Below are 19,795 nucleotides of genomic sequence, written 5' to 3' on the forward strand. Positions count from 1 at the left end.
CAACGGCTTACCACCACATTATCTAATTTGTTTAAAGAGTCAGCTGACCAGAATCCAAGTGGCAAATTAGGAAACTTAACCTACAAGGGAAAAATATTGAGGTAATCAGGGTCAAATTCAAAATCCACTAAGCAATTCTTCAGGATAAATGGTTTATTACGATATGTATAAGGTTAGAGTTCATAACTAGATCCCTATCTGATAGATTTGCAAATTTGAATACCTAATAATAATCATCCTAGTATAAAATCTAGGGGTTTGAGATAAAATTCCAAATGTGCATCACATAGTTCTCCATTTTTTTGAGGTATGGCATATCACCCAGCACATAACTAATAAAGCAGTACTCCAATAATCCTCTTGATTGTGGATATCCTTCTCCTCAATTTTTACCACAAATATATCTCCTTTCAAGGACTGTGGCATATAAGTGAGGGGCTTACCCACCAACAAATTTTGATTCTTGGTGCGCCTCTGTTCCTCCTCTTGGGATTCCTCCTTGACATGCACAATAGGAGTGGGATCAATTGGAGAGGCTTGAGAAAAAGTCCCGGCCTTAGAGAATTGAAGTCATCGAAGAATTTATAGTTCCTCAGTCCATCGAAAAATTCATTTCCCAGCAGGGTCAAGTAGTATTGCCATATCTTTCATGAACTCAGAATCTTCTATGATAGACTAGAAAGCCTAAGGGCAGAAAGCTTCCAAACATTTAAGGACACAAAGATTGTTGAATACCACTCGCTGGCGTAATGATAGCCAATAGTGGAGAGCTAGAAGTACGTCGTGCAGACATTTCTTAATAAAGTTGTATGTTAGCAAACTTGCTATCGTGCACCCAAAGAGAAAAAATGCTTACAATTGTTTTGTGACAGCGCAAAATGTAGGAAGTTTTGTTCTTGAAGATTTAAGATTCTTTTTTATATATTTTGAGTTTTAATCATGCAAAGTTTATGTGAATTCAATTTATGTGAACTGTGAAGACAATATCTTAAGAATTCAAATAGTACGAATAATCAGTGCTTTATGAGTGTAATATTTATCTAGTTCGTAAAAATTGCATCTCTAAAAATAAACACGAGAACCCGTAAGAAACATGCAAGATTTGACAAGAAATTATGATTATGATCAAGTTTTCAATTTGACTAAAGTACCATAGATTTCTTCATTTTCTTGGAAGTGGGTCTTTTTGTACCCAAGCTACAGCCTGGTCTCCAGCTGAGGGCACCAATATCAATCTTTGAACTCAATGTTGGGTTCCCAATCTCTCGACCCTTAGGAACATTATTCAGGGCCTGTTAAATTACGATGAAGTGAATCTCCGTCTTTCAGACATATGGACAGGCCAAGGATAGGATTGGGGTAAGTTATCCTTTGAAATTCCTTAATTCTTCACCACCAAAGCAGCTAACATCTGCCCCGACCCCTCTCTCGGCCTATGGGATAAGCCTTACTGGTCATACATTTCTAATGACCTGTTCTCTTCATAATCTATTTATGAATCCTTTTACCAGCCGCCGCCTAATAACTATGCTTTTTCTTGGATTTGGAAATTTAATACCTTGCCCAAAAATTAAACATTTTTTGTGGCTTTGGTCACATGGTAGACTTTCCACCAATGCTTATCTCTACTATAGAGGAATCTCTCCTCACCCAAACTGTCCTATTTGTTATTTAGAACCTGAGACTCCTACTCAAATCTTTATCCACTATTATATAACTATGAAATTCTTGTTGGATATAGGTTTACACATATCTATCATCGGTACTTCCAACCTACATTGAATTAACTCCTTTAAATCTCCTTCCCCTCCTTTCCGAGATAAAACTACTAACTGGATGTCTGTTTTTTCTTTTGCCATTTGGCATATTTGGCTAAACCTCACTAATAATATTTTCCACCAAAAAATCAACCTTCCTGACCCTACCTTGACGCACTCTAAAGTAACTGAGTATCTTCATATTGTGCTAATAAAACCTAATCCATCTGCTTCTATCACTATCCAGATTAGATGGGTTGCCCCTTCCAAAGGATTTTTTAAGTTAAATACAGATGGATCCTTCACAGAGAATAATGCTAGATGCAGTCTCGGTGGGGTCTTTCATAATTTTTAAGGCAAGTGGATTTTTGATTTTGCCGCTTCTGCTAACAGTCATTGCCACACTATGGCAGAATTCGAAGCTTTAAAAAATGGCCTGGAATTTGCTATAACTCATAACTTATCTCCCTTGATAGTTGAAACTGACTCGATTGAAATTTTACATCTTATTCAACAGCCGGCTATGCTTTTTATTGATATTACTACTAAATGCAGGTTAATGTTGAGGAACATAGGGAATTCAGTGGTGCAACATAACTTTCGAGAAGCAAACAAAGTAGCTGATTGTTTAGTAAAACTAGGTGCCAACTTAAATCTGCCTGGAACTGTAATCTCTCTCCGTTCTCCGCCTCTTGCTGCCGCTACTCATCTGGCCGACGACGTTGAGGGAATTGTTAGTACTCGTTTAGTGTCTTGGTCTATGTTTAATAATATGTTATGTGTAGGGAATTCGTCCGTATCTTCATATCTAAATAGTAATGCTAAGCCTACTAGTATTAATGTTTCTGGTTGTACCTCTGCTACTATAAGGACCTCTGTTAAGAGTGCCCCTTTGCTCTGTACTGCTTAAGTTATATATAATATGTTCCTATTTCACCAAAAAAAAAAGTATTAATATAAACTAGTACTCAATCTTTCACAAAATAATTATCATGTTTTTCATTTACTCATCCCTTAAAAAAAATCAATAAGAAAAGTATTTCGACTATTTTCTTAAAATATTGCATCATGTTATCTTTCCTTAATAAATGTGTATGATTCTTTCTCAATTCCAAAGTAAGAAGTGTTGCTTTAGATAATTTCATATTCATTAAAAAAAAATTTTAAAAAATAAGATTGTTATAAATGTATTATTATATATAGTGAATGTCTATTATTATATATAGTGAATGCCTATTATGAAAAATTTTAAAACCCCAACTTTTGAAACAAAGTTAGTGTTTTCCTATAAGTAAAGGGATTTTTCTTTATTGTGATTATCCCTCAACAAATTCTCAAGAGAAATAGAAAAGTCTCTTCTTTGCTCTTTCCATTCTTCTTCTTCTTTTCTGCTTTGTATTTCATAATACGTTATTAGCACGAGACTCAACCATGAGAGAAAGAATTAAAAAGGTGAAAGATAAAACAAAATTATACTACGTAAAGTAATATATTGTGGAAGCTGTAATCACGAGCTACGGTTTGACCTAATTCCCTCATATATTCTTTTGTTGAAATAATAATTAATACTTAATTGGTATAAACATTTTCTTTTAAAAATGTAATGACTCAAATTATTTTTCTTTTAAAAGTCAAATGTTGAGAAGAGAATTTTTGGGTGATATTATCATGATTTATGTTGTCATATTTGTTTGCATTACTTACTTTGTAAAGGTGGTATAGAAAATTTTATAAATGTATATAAAGATTCAATTGACATTGTTTAGAGTGAATTTGAGAGGCTCAAGGATAAGTCTGTTGCACTCGGCCTACTATATAATTGGTTGAGGATAGGACGATGAATTTAAGTCATCACACTTACAAAAGGGTATGATATCGAGTTAGAGTCCAGATGCACCATGATGAAGATTTTGGATTTAAGTCTCATTGATTTACTACCAAAGACGTATTTATATGAATAAGACGTTGAGTTTGAATCTCAATGCACCATATTGATGATATAATGATGGCTAAGGAAAAATAATGTGCTTTTGGTAAAAAGAAATTAAATTTGTCTCATTGAATATGCTTCATTGCGTGAAGTGAATATGATAGCAGTGCATAATATATTTGAAAGAAGACAAATAATTGGATGTACGAATATAAGCATGGAGGGACAATGTGATAACAATAATAAAAAATAATAATATTTTACACGCTTATTATGACTATAAGATATGTTATAGAAAAATTCTCTACATTAGATGTATGCCTCGATTTGCTCTTATAGTAGCAATATCTTGAAAGAGATTCTAAGATATTGAAATTTGATAGGCTTAAGGCACAATTATATTTTATTCCTGGAGAATGAGAATTTTGATTGCTATAAGTATAGATCCATTCCCTAAGGTGAATGTGATAATATTTAGTGAAGTTTATCAATACGAACATGCAATTGATTGTGATGGTATCACAACTCACCTCTGAAAGAGAAAAGTAATTGAGAAGAATTATTTTGAAATCTACTTCTGAAGTAGTAAATTTAAAATTAACTAAAGCAAAAAGAACATGTCATGGTAAACTTGAAGTGTACTACTATAAATAAGTTCATAAGTTTATATGAATGATTGTGACATTCAAAAGATGTGCATATTTAGTATTAAACATATATTGAAGAATTAGAAAATTCTTCATGAATTTTTAATATTGCTTGTTCTCATGATAATTTGGTTGGACCAACTAATGTTGGGATTGAATTTCTTAAATTTAGAAAGTATAAAAGGTGAATAAAGGTCTTTTTACCTATCATGTGATATGTTGAAAAGATGTCTCAATAAAATAATTACATGTACATTTATTGTCAACCTCTAGTTTGACATTCATAAAGTTGTTTGATCAATATAAATTGAGTTAAGAGCATGATTTTCAAATTGTGTAATCAAGACAATTCATCTTGATAATCCTAGTTAAGTTGGTGTTAAACGCCCCCAATAAATAGTTGAACCATTGTTTATGAGAACAAAGCCTCATATGTTGGTCTGAAGTATCATATATTGCATACAATAAAACTTATTTGTATTAGACTAAAAATTATGATTAATTATTCCCTCTCAATTGTTTCAAGGTTATGAATCAATTATTCCATTTAGTTGTTTTGATATATGGTATTTGATCAATGGATATATCATGATGCACAAAGATGAAGTCTCTTAATTAATTTGAGATGTATGTTAATTTTTCCAACATGAGGGAGAGATAATAAACAACCAAGTAATATATTGTGAATTATCATCAATATGATTCTCATTCAAAAGATAATTCAAGTTCAAATTCTAGGAGCATTTGCTGATTCAAAAATTGATATTATATTTAGCTATAAATGCTCTAATTGAATGTCCCTAAAGAAAAAAGTCTACTGTATGTATGAATCACAATAGATCAATTGGTTTAAAAACAATGATTCTTGAAAATGATAATGAGCAAATGATCATAATAAGGAGGTCATGTGTTATTAAAAAGCCTATGGCAAACACTTCAAGAAATCTTATGAAAGGTTTAGCTACCTAAAAATAATTAAGTGATGAGATTTCAACATGTTATGTCATATTGTGAATCGATACAAAATGATATGTCATTGATAATATCTTTGATACAATATTTGTACGATATTTTAAAATATTATGAGTATTTGAATTCTATATTTATTTAAGCATGTTGACGTCGAAATATTTATCAAGTGACATGAAGGATGCATCTTGTTAAGCATAAAACTTATTTGATTTGCAGTCCAAACATTTGAAGATGTCACATATGAAATGTTGAATATTGTCACTTGATAAAATTTATGTGAAAACTTTTTAAGGATTCAAAATGTTTGAAGTATATAAAAATTTTTGGGAAACTTCTTTATAGTCCTTATATTGCATAAATTTATAACTTGAAAATTATTGGATCTCTTGGGGAGTTTTCAAAAGAAATAGATTATTTGGATTGGTTATGAAGTACTATATCTTAGTGCAATTGATTCACTAATGTATCTTGCAAATACTACAAGATCTGATATAGCATTTTCATTAATTTGTTAGCAAGGTATAGTTCTGCTCCTACTAGGAGACATCAAAATGGGATCAAATACATATTACGGTACCTAAAAGGGACCACCGATATGGACTTATTTTATTCTAAAAATTGCAGTCCCGATCTTGATGGTAATGCAAATGCTGGTATAATCTGACCCTCATATAGCTTGATCTTAAATAAGTTATGTGTTTATATATGGGGGTAATGTCATATCTTGAAGATCTACAAAGTAGTCTATCGTAGCCACTTCATCAACCAATGCTGAGTAATATCTATTCATGAAGTAAGATGAGAGTGTGTGTGGTTGAGGTTCATGATCTATCTCATTAGAGAAATATATAATTTGAAAAGTGACAAAGTATCCACAATTTTATATGAAAATAATGCAACATGTATAGCAGAACTTAAGGGATGATGCATAAAAGGAGATAAAATAAAGCACACTTCGTCAAAACTTTTCTATATACATGAGCTCCAAAAAATGGTGATATTAACGTACAATAGATTTGTTCAAGTGACAATGTGACTGATTTATTCACTAAGTCTCTTCCAACTACAACTTTCAAGAATATGGTGCACAAGGTCGGGATGAAAAGGTGCAAGTATGTTCTTATTAGAGGGAGTTAATACGCGTTATACTCTTTTTTCCTTATGAGGTTTTGTCCAACTGGATTTTCTTTGTAAGGTTATTAATGAGACAGTCTATATGTGTCTTATTAGAGATGTGTACTCTTTTTTTCTTCACTAGATTTTTTTATCGAGGCACACTCTCTATCAATTAGAAATTCAAGGGGAGTGTTATAAATATATTATCATATATAGTGAATGTCTATTTATGGAAAATTTAGAAACCCTAACTTTTGGGACAAAGTTAATTTTTTCCTACAAATAAAAAAGTTTTCCTTTCTTGTAATTTACCTCTTAAAGAAATCCTCAAGAGAAATAAAGAAGTATCCTTTCCTCTCTCCATTTTTCTTCTTCTCCTTTCCTCTCTCCATTTTTTTCCCTTCTTTATATTTTATAACAAACGTATAGTTTACTAAATTATCCTTAATTGTTAGGTATGTCTTGTAAATTGGATGTTAGGTATGCCTTGTAAATTGGACATTATTTAGAAGTAGTTAAGAGTATAATTGGAAATATTTACTATTCTCTCCTATGTCAAAATAGTTGGCCCTTGTTGACTAGATGTTTCCCTTAAGAAAAAATTTATTAGGAGCTTATTTGACCAAACTAGCCTGCTAATTTTTTGAAAATATATATTCGATTATATAAACTTTATGTGGTCATTTAATAATAGGGATAATATTTAAAGAACATACTAAAATTCTCTTGATTTCATAAATGTGATAACTAAATTGAAACAAATATTTTTAGTAAGATGACCAACTAAAACGAAATGGAGGGAGTAACTTTTTAAAAATTTGATACATCAATGCATGCTATCTGACCTGGTATTCTTTAACCTTCATCCCTCGTGTCAAGAAAACCAATTAGCATAATTCAACTAGAAAAAATAGTGCCCGGAAGGATATAAAATAAGTGGAAGAAGATTGGACTGACAACTAATTCATATTTGTTCATTTCTATATATAATAATAACCATGTAATTTTCACATGACATATTTAAGATTATAAAATTAAAAAATATTTTTATATATTTTATATTTTGGTATTGTGAAAAACAAAGAGAAAATTACAAGGTGAGAAATGAAATCATATCAGTAAGGTAAAAGTTTAGATGGTCAATCCATTGAACTACTAAGATATCCTAACAAAGGGATCAGTATGTGACTGTTATAAAATATTATAGTTATTGTGGATGTCCACTACTTCAGGAATTTACTCCCGCTAATTTTTTTCATGATGCATAGTTATTCATCCACACACCATTATGGGGTGTAACTCTTAGAGAAAATACATAAAGATCCCCCTGGTCTTGTCTGAGTTTTTCAAAAAGACACTTAAACTTTACTTTCAACCTATTACCCCACGAATCTTACTTAAATCGTTGCAAATACACCATTTTGACGCTCTACGTGTATACACGCACAACAGACGCGTGAAAAGGCTCAAAATTGACCTTTTTTACCAATTAAAAGTTGTCACATGTAAATAATTTGATATATAATTTATCTTTAAAAAAAATGAATAATTATTTACTTTTTAAAATTATTCCATACTCCCTCCCCCTCCCCCCCTCCCCCTCCCCTTTCCCCCGCAACAGCCTTACCCATCATTGTTTTTTTCCCCATTGACAGCTTCTTCTTCATCACCATAACTCAACAACAACATCAATTACAGCAACAACAACATCAATTACATCAACAACAACAACATCATCATCACCATAACTCTCTTTCTCCTCAATCCTCTCAATTATCACCATAACTCTACTCACCTTTTACCATTACCATGTCTACTTTCTTCAATTTCAAGTTCTTATTTCAATTTTTTTTTTATATTTGAACAATTTTATAAAACCCAATATATATCCTCTTAAGAAGAACTATAAAGCTCCATTTTAATAAAGTTTTGATCTCGTCATTAGACAATCAACAAACACATAAATCAATACAAAATTAGGAAGCAATACAAAATTAACATAAACACGAAATTAGAACCACTGAACCATAAAATTAATACTAAAATCCAAAGAGAAAGAAAAATGGAGAAATCAGAAACTAGATAGGGGTAGGGGTGGGAGATATGGGGTGGGTGGGGTGATAAATAAAATAAAATAAAAATTTATTCAAAAATATAAATAAAAAATGAAATTAAATCATTTAACACGTGGCAGCATCTGATTGGTGCATGCATTCACTCTCTTTCTTGTGATTGGAATTTAGTAAAAATGGTATATTTGCAATGATTTAAGTAAGATTCATGGGGTAATAGGTCAAAAGTAAAGTTTAAGTGTCTTTTTGAAAAACTCGGACAAGATCATGGGGGTCTTTATGTATTTTTCTCTAACTCTTACACCCTTTAACCTCCCCATAGCTTTCATGGTTAATGTAATATTTATAACAATCTTTTATATGCCTATGTGTAATGTATAGGCAGAGTCATAAGAGTTTGTATTGGATACACTTCAAGACTCGTACACTTATAATTGAAAGAATGAAAAGTTCTCATCTCTTGTCTTGTCTTCTTATTTTCTTGTCCATTTTTTCTTTAATCTTGCTATTCTTTTAGATTAATTTTAACATGTTATCAACACGAAGCTCACAGACGAAAAAAGGTATGCTTGTAACTATAAAAGGTGAGTATAGTTATTTTATGAAAATTTGAGAAACTCTATTTCTAAAGTTACCGGTCAAGCATGTGATTTACTTAAATGTTATTGTTTGTGACATTTGATTGTCCTATTTTATTATCACTACCAAGAGTTCAAATTTTTTAAAAATTATACTCAAAAACTTGAAAATCAAAGCAAAGGTTGTATATGAATTCGACTCTATCTACTTGATTCTATTAAAATAATAGATTACTAATGTATTGATTCAATTTTTCTTTTTGATTAGAAGAGAATGGGTGATGTTTTCATGCTTTATACTATTAAATTTGCTTGTACTATTTATATTTTTTAGGTGGTACAGGAAATTTTATGAATGCTAATAATACTCAATTGACATTGTTAAAAGTATATATAAGAGCTTGAAGATGAGTTTTAATCTTTTTTTTGACATGTTATGTCATTATTGAGGGTAAGATGGTGGATTCAAGTCCTATCACATAAAAAAGGGTAAGACATTTAAGTCCCCTGAAAGTATGGCCTAAAATGCCTTTTATGGATAAGAATATGGGTTCAAAGTCCCAACACTATAAATGATGATAATGATGACTACGGTAAAATTTTGATGAAAAGTCATGAAATTCGTTCAATTAATTTGCTCCATTCTCTTATACGTGATTATGATAGTAAGATGTAATATGTCTGAAAGAGGACAATGATTAAATATATGAGTACGGACCTGGAAAGATAAAATAATAATATAGTTATCATTGTGGAAATAGAAAAAAAAAAAAAACATTACATGTTCTCAAAATGGTCCTTCAAGAAATTAATGTTATCTTTAACATTAATTTGGTACGCAAGGTATTGGACACTCAATAATAGTGTGATCGAATTCAATAAATTTTATAAAATCACCATCAAATTAAAGGAATATAAAGTGGTGGTACACTTGATTTTCTAAAATGATATTGAGGTGGGCCATATAAATATGACAAATGAACAATGAATAACAATGGACTTATTGTTATAAAATAAAGATAAAATATCAATATCAAACTTAAAGAAATGAGGAAACGAGAGAATTTTAGTAGTACTTTTGTTATTACTTGGATATATGAATAAAATATACAAAGGGTGGCTATTTATGGACCACCAAACTTAGTTCTTAAGGTTGCCAAACTTGACTTTAAGTTGGCAAGTTGACAATTTGGCCAACTAGCTTAGGTATTCAGATCCAAATTGAACAAGTAACTCTTGGTGTTCAAATTTAATTTGACTATTAACTATTATCTCTAATTAATGACATTTCACACATATATATGTCACATGACATCTATAACACTCCCCCATGGATGTCCATTAAGAGATAATGTGTCTTGTTAAAATCTTACTAGAAAAAATTAATGGAAAAAAGCCTAGTGAAGGAAAAAGAGAACACACATCTTGTAGTACGTCTTTAATGTTGCCTCATTAAAAACCTTACCAGAAAAATTCTACTAGGATAAAACCTTGGTTAAGAAAAAAAAAGTACAACGCGTATTTTACTCCCCCTAATGGAACTTCAGTTTAATGACTTGATTCTCCACATTTCAATCTTGTGCACCATCTTCTCGAAAGTTGTAGTTGATAAAGACGTGGTGAATAAATCAACAATATTGTCACTTGAACACATGCATCGCACGTTTATATCACCATTTTTATGAAGCTCAAGTATGTAAAAGTTTTGGTGAAATGTGCTTCGTTTTATCTCCTTTTATGAATTCTCCCTTTAGTTGTGTTATGCATGTTGAATTATCTTCATATAAAATTGTAGGCACTTTATCACATTCCAGACCATATTTTTCTCGAATGAGATGTATCATGGATATCAACCATACACATTCTTAGTTTGCTTTATGAATAACAATGATCTTAGCATGATTTAAAAAAGTGACAGTTGTTGTATACTTCACCGAACGCCATGATGTAGTTGTATCTCCATATATAAGTAAATATCTCATCTAAGATAGAATTTTATGTGGATCAAATAAATTGAATTTTATGTGGATCAGATAAATACCTTTTCAATGTATGTTCATCAATGAACAAATATTTCATTTGTCAAACGCTCCGAGTACACATCCAGTAATATGTATTCTTAGCTGTCTCATTAAAAATCTTATCAGGAAAACCCTGTGGGATAAGACCTCGACTAAGGAAAAAAGAGTGCAGCGAGTATTATGCTTGCATCGATTAAAACATTAGTTTACTCTTATAAATGATGCTCCACAATTCATGAGTACACGAACTACACTAAAATATGATACTTGCTAATCATTTACATGATATCAAAATTGATCTATTTTTAAGTAAAGTGATCTTATAATCATTGGTGCATTTACTGTGATCTCTTTTAAATCCTTCAAGGATTTTCATGTAACTTTTGTCATCTAGCTAGACATGACAATAATTTATTGTACATATTCAAGCTTTTCAATATTGTCAGATTAAAATAGACCCCATTTCATCCATCAGAAGAGAACAGTTCTCCTACAATAACGCCAGAAACTTTGTGAAACCTTTACGTCTCAAGGTATAATTCATACTTTATATCTTACAAAGTTTATTTTCGCATAGTATATCATTTGTACCCCCACTGACATTATACCTCTGGTCTTTGGTTAGGAGTTCAAATATTCACTTTTCAAGTGAAATAAACTACTTGAATTACATACTTTTATTTGACCAATAATTTATCTGTACATATTTCTTTGACAGATTTGTATTTAAGATCCTTGATACTATTTATAATATTGAGCATTATCAAACATATCATCGATGATTGTTTAATATCGATTCCAATAAGACATAAATTATGAAGATCTCTTCATATTTATTACTATTCAGGCACATGAACCCTTGCCAATGTTTTATGAAGTGTTATGTCAGTACTTTTTCAAAGCACTCACCTCATTATTAGACCATCTTGATCATTTGCTCATTTCTTTCTTCAAAGAGTTTTACCTTCGAACCGATTGGTCTATCACACTTCAGATGTGCCATAGACTCTATCCTTTTACGAAGTTTTTATTAGGGCATTTATATTTGAACTATCATATAAAGTCAGCAAACACATCTGACAATTAGTTTGCAATATTTTGCAAATGAATTATCTCTTGAACTTCAAGTTCACACGCGTACACACACACACACGCACACACACACACACACACACACACACATATATATATATATATATTATGAGGATCTAGATGCATAATTTTCAATTGTTAATCAACTCTCCCCCTAATGTTAGAAAATCTAACATTTATCCCTAACCTTATCTTGGGATTCATATTTGTGCATTGTGATGAAGCAATTGCATCATATTTCGCAGACTGAAATTTTTAGATGAAAATTATTTGGTTCTTGACCCTAAACCTAGTGATAGGGGGCCTCGTTGGCTTGATGCATATGAATGCTGCTATGTTTTAAATGGCACACCTCATACCAAATTTCTTTTGGGAGATTGTCTCATAATCAATGATTTAGCTAGAACTGGAGGCATACAATTTATACTAAACTAACCACCATTATCAACATAATTTATAGTTTGAAATTGTGCTCTTAATTTAATAATTCGAGTAAACAACTTTGCAAAAATTAAATTGCATGTTAATAGAAAAGCACATGCGATCATATCATAGATGCATCTATTAAACTATATAATAATAATCAGTCCACATGGAGGTGAACGAGCCCATATTCACCTTTTTATATGTTCCACAAATTTAAGAAATATAATTTCAACCTTAGCCACAATAATCAGTTCATTGTGAGAACAAACATCACAAGAGAATTCGTGAAGAACCTTTTATTTCTTCAATATATAACCTCATGAATTCTCAATTAGTTTTGCATCACATTTAAATTAGGATGGTCAACCACCATGCCAACTGATATTTTTTTTCAGTAAATTTTTAATTTGCTATTACATCTTATTATGTCATCATGCTCATATTTATGTATTACAAATAGGAGGAAAAGAGCGGATAACTTTTTACATAAATATTTATAACCCGCTTCAATTGTAGTAATATGAAGATATAACATCTTTTCATTATTTACAGCATCAATATAATTTATCTTTGGTCAATGTCTTTGAAACTTAATAAGTTTCTTTTTAGACTTACTATAATTCCAATATTATGATCAATTTCATTCCTCTAGATAGTAACACTTAAGCTCTTTTAGAGCTCTCAATTAATTTTGTGTATTATCACATATTTCAGACACCATTCATATGGTGAACATCTCCTTCAAGGAGAAAATCATATAAGTATAGTCATAATATTAAAATATTATATAGGCAAGACTTTTTTCTTACTTTTACCCTTTGGTAATCCTTGATAAACATATCAAAATATTTAAGGCATACTACAAGTACGGATCAATGACTGTTTATGTCAAAATAAAATTTTCTTTATTTTTCTTAAACCTTCCGTAGAAGTGAGATGTGACATTTATCCAACCATGCATGAACATTTCCTTATTCATAATTTTTATCTCATCTTGACATATTCATTTCAAGAATGGTCGAGCATCAATGATGCTTATCATAAATTTCATTCTCTTCAAGGAATGAATTATAATCATATGCACATGCTTCATAAATTTTCATTAGAAGTTCATTCTCACGCCATGAAATTTATTATATTTACATGACAAACCTCAGCATCACTTTGAAAGCTCAAGTGCTCCATCACTTTATATCCTTTTGTTTTGAAGGAGGATTTATAAAACTTAGACCAAATTAGGTCGCACGCCAATCACGTGTCCAATGACCTTTTATATCATGTCCATTAGTGGCAAAAACTACCATCACCATTTGAAGGATCATTTAAGAACTCATAATGTTCTTCGAAGAATCTTCTAATTCTTTAATATATATATTGTATAACATTCAATGTGCACATCTTCGGGATAATAAAATCATTCATGCCAACTTATGAAATTATTTGTACTAGTAAACACCAAGTTTACCATGACATATAAGTTTTACTTAGTAAATTTCAGATTTACTAGAACATGAATAATTTTTCAAGTTTGCTATTTTGGAGTATATTTCATAATATTTATTCTCAATTATTGTACCTCTTATAGAGGTGTTACTCCTATCACATTCACCCCAGAAAATAAATTTATAGTTGTAATAATCAAAATTCTAATTTCCTGGGAACGAAATATAATGATGTCTTAAGCCTATCAAATTATGATAACTTAGAATTTCTTTAAAGATATTGCTCCTTCATGAGCAAATTGAGGCGTACATATAATGTAACGAAAGATTTTGTCCTTTGCTATGCTCATATTCGTATTCATAAATTCAATCACATGTCTTCTTTCAGATATACTATGCACTGCATGCTCCTAAATTCACTTCAGGGAATGAAGCATATTCAATGGAAAATATTTCATAACTTTCATCAAAATTTTGGCTTAGTCATCATTATATCATTAATATGGTGCATTGATATTCAAACTCAATATCTTATCCATATAAAGACATCTTAGGCCAAAATGAAATAGGACTTAAACCCAACATTTTACCATCTTGGTGAATGAGGACTCTTAACCCGATGCCTTACCCTCTTAATGACATGAGATTTAAATCCATCATTACACCTTCGACCAATAACATATTAGTCCAAAGTATAATAAACTCAAACTTAAGCCTATAACAATATCACCACTTTGTGATTATCAATATTATTTTCAAATTTAATTAAACGTGAGTTAATAATATACTTATCTTATCATAAATAGTAGATAGGTGAAATCCAAATCGTTATGATCGCATAGTTCTTGCGGTCTTGTCTTCTCCATCTTTCGATTCAATTTTCTTTTCTTAGCCTTCAAATTTTGAGACGGCAGAGTCTCGTGTTGATAACGTGTTATAAAATAAAGACAAAATATCGATATCAAACTTAAAGAAATGAGAGAACTAGAGAATTTTAGTAGTACTTTTGTTTCTACTTGGATATATGAATAAAATGTACAAAGGGTGGCTATTTATAGACCTCCAAACTTAGATCCTAAGATTGCCAAACTTGACTTCAAGTTGGCAAGTTGGTCAACTATCTTAGGTATTCAAATCCTGATTGAACAAGTAACTCTTGGTATTCAAATTCAATTTGACTACTAACTGTTATCTCTAATTAATGACATTTCACACATACATATGTAACATGACATTCATATTATATAAAACTTATAATAAAACATATATAATGAATTAGTTCATTTCTTGAAGAGAATGTGACTTGTGATAAAAATTGTAGATGCCTGATCATTCATGAAAGTGAATGTGTTAATATATGATAAAATTTATGAACAAAAATGTTCTTATATATGGTTGGATAAACACCAAAACTCACCTTTATAGGAGGTTTGAGAGAAATAAAGAATTTTAATTTGGTATAAAAAGGTCACTGATGTTATAGTATGTTTTATCATGATCTACCAATGGGCAAAATCAAGAAGTGATTCTTGTCTATAAAAGTTTTAGCCATGACGAAAATGAATATTTATGGTGTGGAAGAATGAATTTATCACTGGTCGCGTAAATATGATATGCTAAAAAGGACTTTGTCAAATATTGTAAAAATAAATTATTAAAGACAAAAGTAAAGCAAGAATAAGGACTTGCACATAATGATTTTGATTATATTTATAATAATTTTCACCCTAAAATGAGATGGTCACCATACAAATGGTGTTTTGGAATATGAGGTAGTACACAAGTATTTGATAGCTTCAAAAAGCTAATATGTTACTACACAGAGGAATAAAATTATTTATGATATTGAGATTGTAGTAAGTCTCTTAAGAAACTTTTAAAGTTTCAAAAAAATTGACAAGAAATTTTTTTTTTATTATTTTGAAATTATAAATTATCATTTTTTTATATCTTCATATTACTACAATTGAAACAAGACAGTCTACATGTTTTTCTTATGTTTGTTTATATAAATATGAGCATGGTGATGAAATCACATGCAACAGTAAACTAAAAGTTTACAGAAAATATATAAGTTGGCATGATCAATTGACCATCCCGATTCAAATGTGATGCAAAAAAAAAGAGAATTCATACGATTTTACATTGAAGAAATAAAAGATTTTTAAAGAATTCTCTTATGTTGCTTGTTCTCACGATAAAATATTATACCAAATAAGGTTATGGTTGTATTCCCTAAATTTTTGAAACATAAAATAAGGTGAATATGGGCCGTTTACCTATCATGTGGACCGCCTACTATGAAGTGAGATGCATTTATGGTTGATCACATGCGTTGCTATCAACTTGCAATTTTATTTTTGCAAGGTTATTTGCTTAAATTGTTAAATTAAGCATGATTCCAGACTATAAAAGTTGATAATGCTAATTGATTTAGCAAAAAATTGTGTGTCTCCAATTATAGCTGAACCATTGGTTATGAAAATATTTTTTTTTTTAAAAAAATGATATGACACGAGTTTATTTAAATGTTACAACATTTGTATGCGTCAAGCCAACAGATTGGTTCAGGGTAAGGAAAAAAATAAATTCATCTAAAAATTTGAATGTGCAATATTCACCACACACAAAGATGAATCCCCAAATAAGGTTAGGGTGAATATTAGATTTTCTAATATTAGGGGAGAGATATGACTAATAGCTGATGTTAGGCGGCCATAATATTTTGTTACGTTCTACCGCTGTTACGCCAGAATAAAAGATTCCATACGAGCTCCCGTTCTGCGGCGTGGTGGCAGGACCGCTAGGGGAGTGGCCCAGGTATAGATAAGGTGAAATCTGCAGGGGTCATGCAAATACATAGGCCCCTTCCCTTCTCTTTTGGATGAATGGGGTGGTTTAAAAGGCGCTTTACGATCTACGGTCCCTCGAAGCGTCCGCTATCTAATAGAACAACCACCATTCCACTATGATCTACTTCACACATCAATATGATAGAACAACTACAACTGACTCTTCAACTCTATGATATTGACTGGTTGGAATATTCGTCAGATATTCATTTCTTCTATATCATTAGTATAGTATTTGAGCTTTGATATAGATTCTCACCTAACTACTTACCATTGGACAGTCACTATGTATGTCACTTGCTTTCACCTTTGTTCCTGCTGCTTGTTCTTTCGCGACAGCTCTAGAGTTGGGGAGTTGGTTGTTTTCCCCAATAAAGAAGATATTTTATCTTGCTTGCTTAGAGAAATCTTAAATGATAAAGCCGTCTTCCTGGATGATAGATGCACTAAAAGGCCCTTGGTGTAAGCGTAATCGCAGTTGACTAAATATCCGCTGTGGTTGAATCATAAGGAAGATTATTTTATGTCTACTACCAGTTCTTTCTACTGAACTACGACCCATCCTTCAGATAGATGTAAGCTAATAAGCTCGGATATTAATGAACTCTATAGAAGAGGTATCTCTCGGAACAAGACTCTTACCGATCTATTAACAATAAGTAGATCTACAGCGGGAGAATTAGTAATGTGTCAAGAGAAATTGGTGCAAGAAAGAGGGGATACAATTCTTGATAATGAAATTGGCAGAAAACCAATGAGTTCATAAGTCTCATGTCATAGCTTATTATAAGTTATAAGAAGTGAGAGCTTCTAAAAGAAATGTTCATAAGAAAAGAAAAAAAAAGCTCTTTATCATCAAACTGACTCTCATTTTAGTTTAATCCTTTTTCGATCGGAATAGGGAGCACTTGAAATCAAATGAATTCGGACAAAGAAAGTACAGAGTCACTAGTCCCGCTAACGTGATAATTGTGTTATGTTGGGCTATTCTCTAGTCACATTTGTGAAGACTTGCATGGTTTAATTCATTCTAATGGCTTTGGGTATTTGATTTCCCTAAGGTTCATTTGTTGCATTTTGCCAAGTTGTATAGAATGAATTGTTTAGGTCCTCGTAAAAAGTGAACTTAAAGTTCAATGGGTAATTCATGATTTGCAAAATGTTGCAAGTTTATTGCCAGACTGGTCCTATGTTAAAATTCAGTTGTAAATGCTCTAATGAAAAATCCTTGAAGGGCATAGTCTATGACACCCCTGAAACATGATAGACCAATTGATTCCAAATGTAAGACTCCTTAAAGAAGGAAAAGAGAAAATGAGAAAAATGATTTTGATAATGAGACAAGTTCTTTAAAAGATCACCATGACATAACATTTCATAAAACCTTGACAAAGATTCAGGTACCTGAAAATGATGAAATGAATAGATCTCGATAAGTTATGTCTTATTGGAATATATATCAAATAGCCTTCAACGATATCTTTGGTTTAATGTGGCGCTCACCATTCTAAATGGTAACGAGGATCTTCAATTTAAATTTGTCAAATAATGTGGACAAATAAAATACACAATTCAAGCATATTATATTTTACGTGAAAAATGATATTTTGAAATTAGTTCATAGACTAAAATATAGTGTCAGTGGATTACAAATAGATAATTGTGCGAAAAGTAAAATCATAAGGCATAAAGTACGACTTGTGCCTTGAGACATAAATGTTATTCGCAGAACATCTGGCATTATTGTTTGGAGATGTGTTCTTCTTCGATGGATGCAATAAGATTTCTTTCAATTTAGCAATGTATGAAAAAACTTGAATTCATATTACAAGTGATTGTCATGTCTAGCTAGAAAGTAAATACTATAGAAAAATCCTTGAAGGATTTAAAAGAGATTCGATCCACTGAATATTTCAATGATTGAGAAAGTATCATGAATTAGTGTATTTGGTGCACTTATGTATCTTGCTAGTTTCTATCCATGAGATAATAATTTTTATTAATGTGCAGACTAGATATAATTTCACTATCATGTGACTGTGAGTGAAATAAAAAATAATTGATATGGATTTATTATTTCTAACAAATATTGTCAAAGAATTTTTGGTTATGCAAATGTAGGATGAATATTTGATTTATAGTCAATTTTAATATCATGCAAATGAAAGTTTTCACAATTTTGCTACGGACAAGTTCAATGCGCAAATGGCTTGCGACAATGAGGTCACAAATAAAGTAATTGCCAAAAAATTATTTGGTTGAATTCAAAGTCTTAACATATCCAAGAAACAAGAAAGTGATATATCAGGATGATTTCAAGAATGCAACATCTTCAAGAATGTGATATGATCACAAAGGTACAATCAATATCAACATTTGAAAGCTGACATATAAGACGGGATGTGTCGTCTTTGAGAAGTGAAATGACGTTTGCATCAGGGGGAGTAAAATACGGTCTGCAGTTTTTTTTTCGTTGACCTAGATTATGTCCCAATAGATTTTCCTGGCAAGATTTTTAACAAGGCAACAAATAAACGCGTATTAAAAGATATGTGTACTCGTTTTGTTTCACTAGAATTTTTTTTCTACATGATTTTTTCTAGTAAGATTTTAATGAGACACATTATCTATGACATACAAGGGGGAGTGTTATAAAATATTATAGTTATTGTGGATGTCCACTACTCCAAGAATTTACTCCCACTAAACTTTTTCATGATGTATAGTTATTCATCCACTACTCCACACACCATTATAGGGTGTAACTCTTATACCCTCCATGTGCAATATCATAAAGGGAAAAAAGTCAAATTTACCCCTTTACTTTGAAAAATTGATTACATATATCTTTCGTCATACTTTGGGGTCAAATTTACCCTTCTTGTTATAT

The 19,795-nt window shown here is 31.0% G+C and overlaps 1 protein-coding gene across 1 annotated transcript; it reads left to right on the plus strand.

Moving 5' to 3' along the window:
- Positions 1 to 1,055: 1,055 nt before the first annotated feature.
- On the plus strand, positions 1,056 to 2,667 carry LOC124897053. Its single transcript, XM_047409279.1, has 2 exons — positions 1,056 to 1,359; positions 2,313 to 2,667. The coding sequence occupies exons 1-2, from the start codon at positions 1,334 to 1,336 to the stop codon at positions 2,665 to 2,667; spliced, it is 381 nt and encodes a 126-aa protein (XP_047265235.1). The 5' UTR covers positions 1,056 to 1,333.
- The last annotated feature ends 17,128 nt before the right edge of the window (positions 2,668 to 19,795 follow it).

Source organism: Capsicum annuum, chromosome 3 (assembly GCF_002878395.1).
Source record: "Capsicum annuum cultivar UCD-10X-F1 chromosome 3, UCD10Xv1.1, whole genome shotgun sequence".
Classification (NCBI taxonomy): domain Eukaryota; kingdom Viridiplantae; phylum Streptophyta; class Magnoliopsida; order Solanales; family Solanaceae; genus Capsicum; species Capsicum annuum.

Coding starts and splice junctions, on each gene's coding strand:
- LOC124897053 (XM_047409279.1), top strand. CDS start 1,334: ATGGACAGGCCAAGGATAGGATTGGG. Junction 1,360..2,312: donor AGGCCAAGGATAGGATTGGG/GTAAGTTATCCT, acceptor TACTAAATGCAG/GTTAATGTTGAGGAACATAG.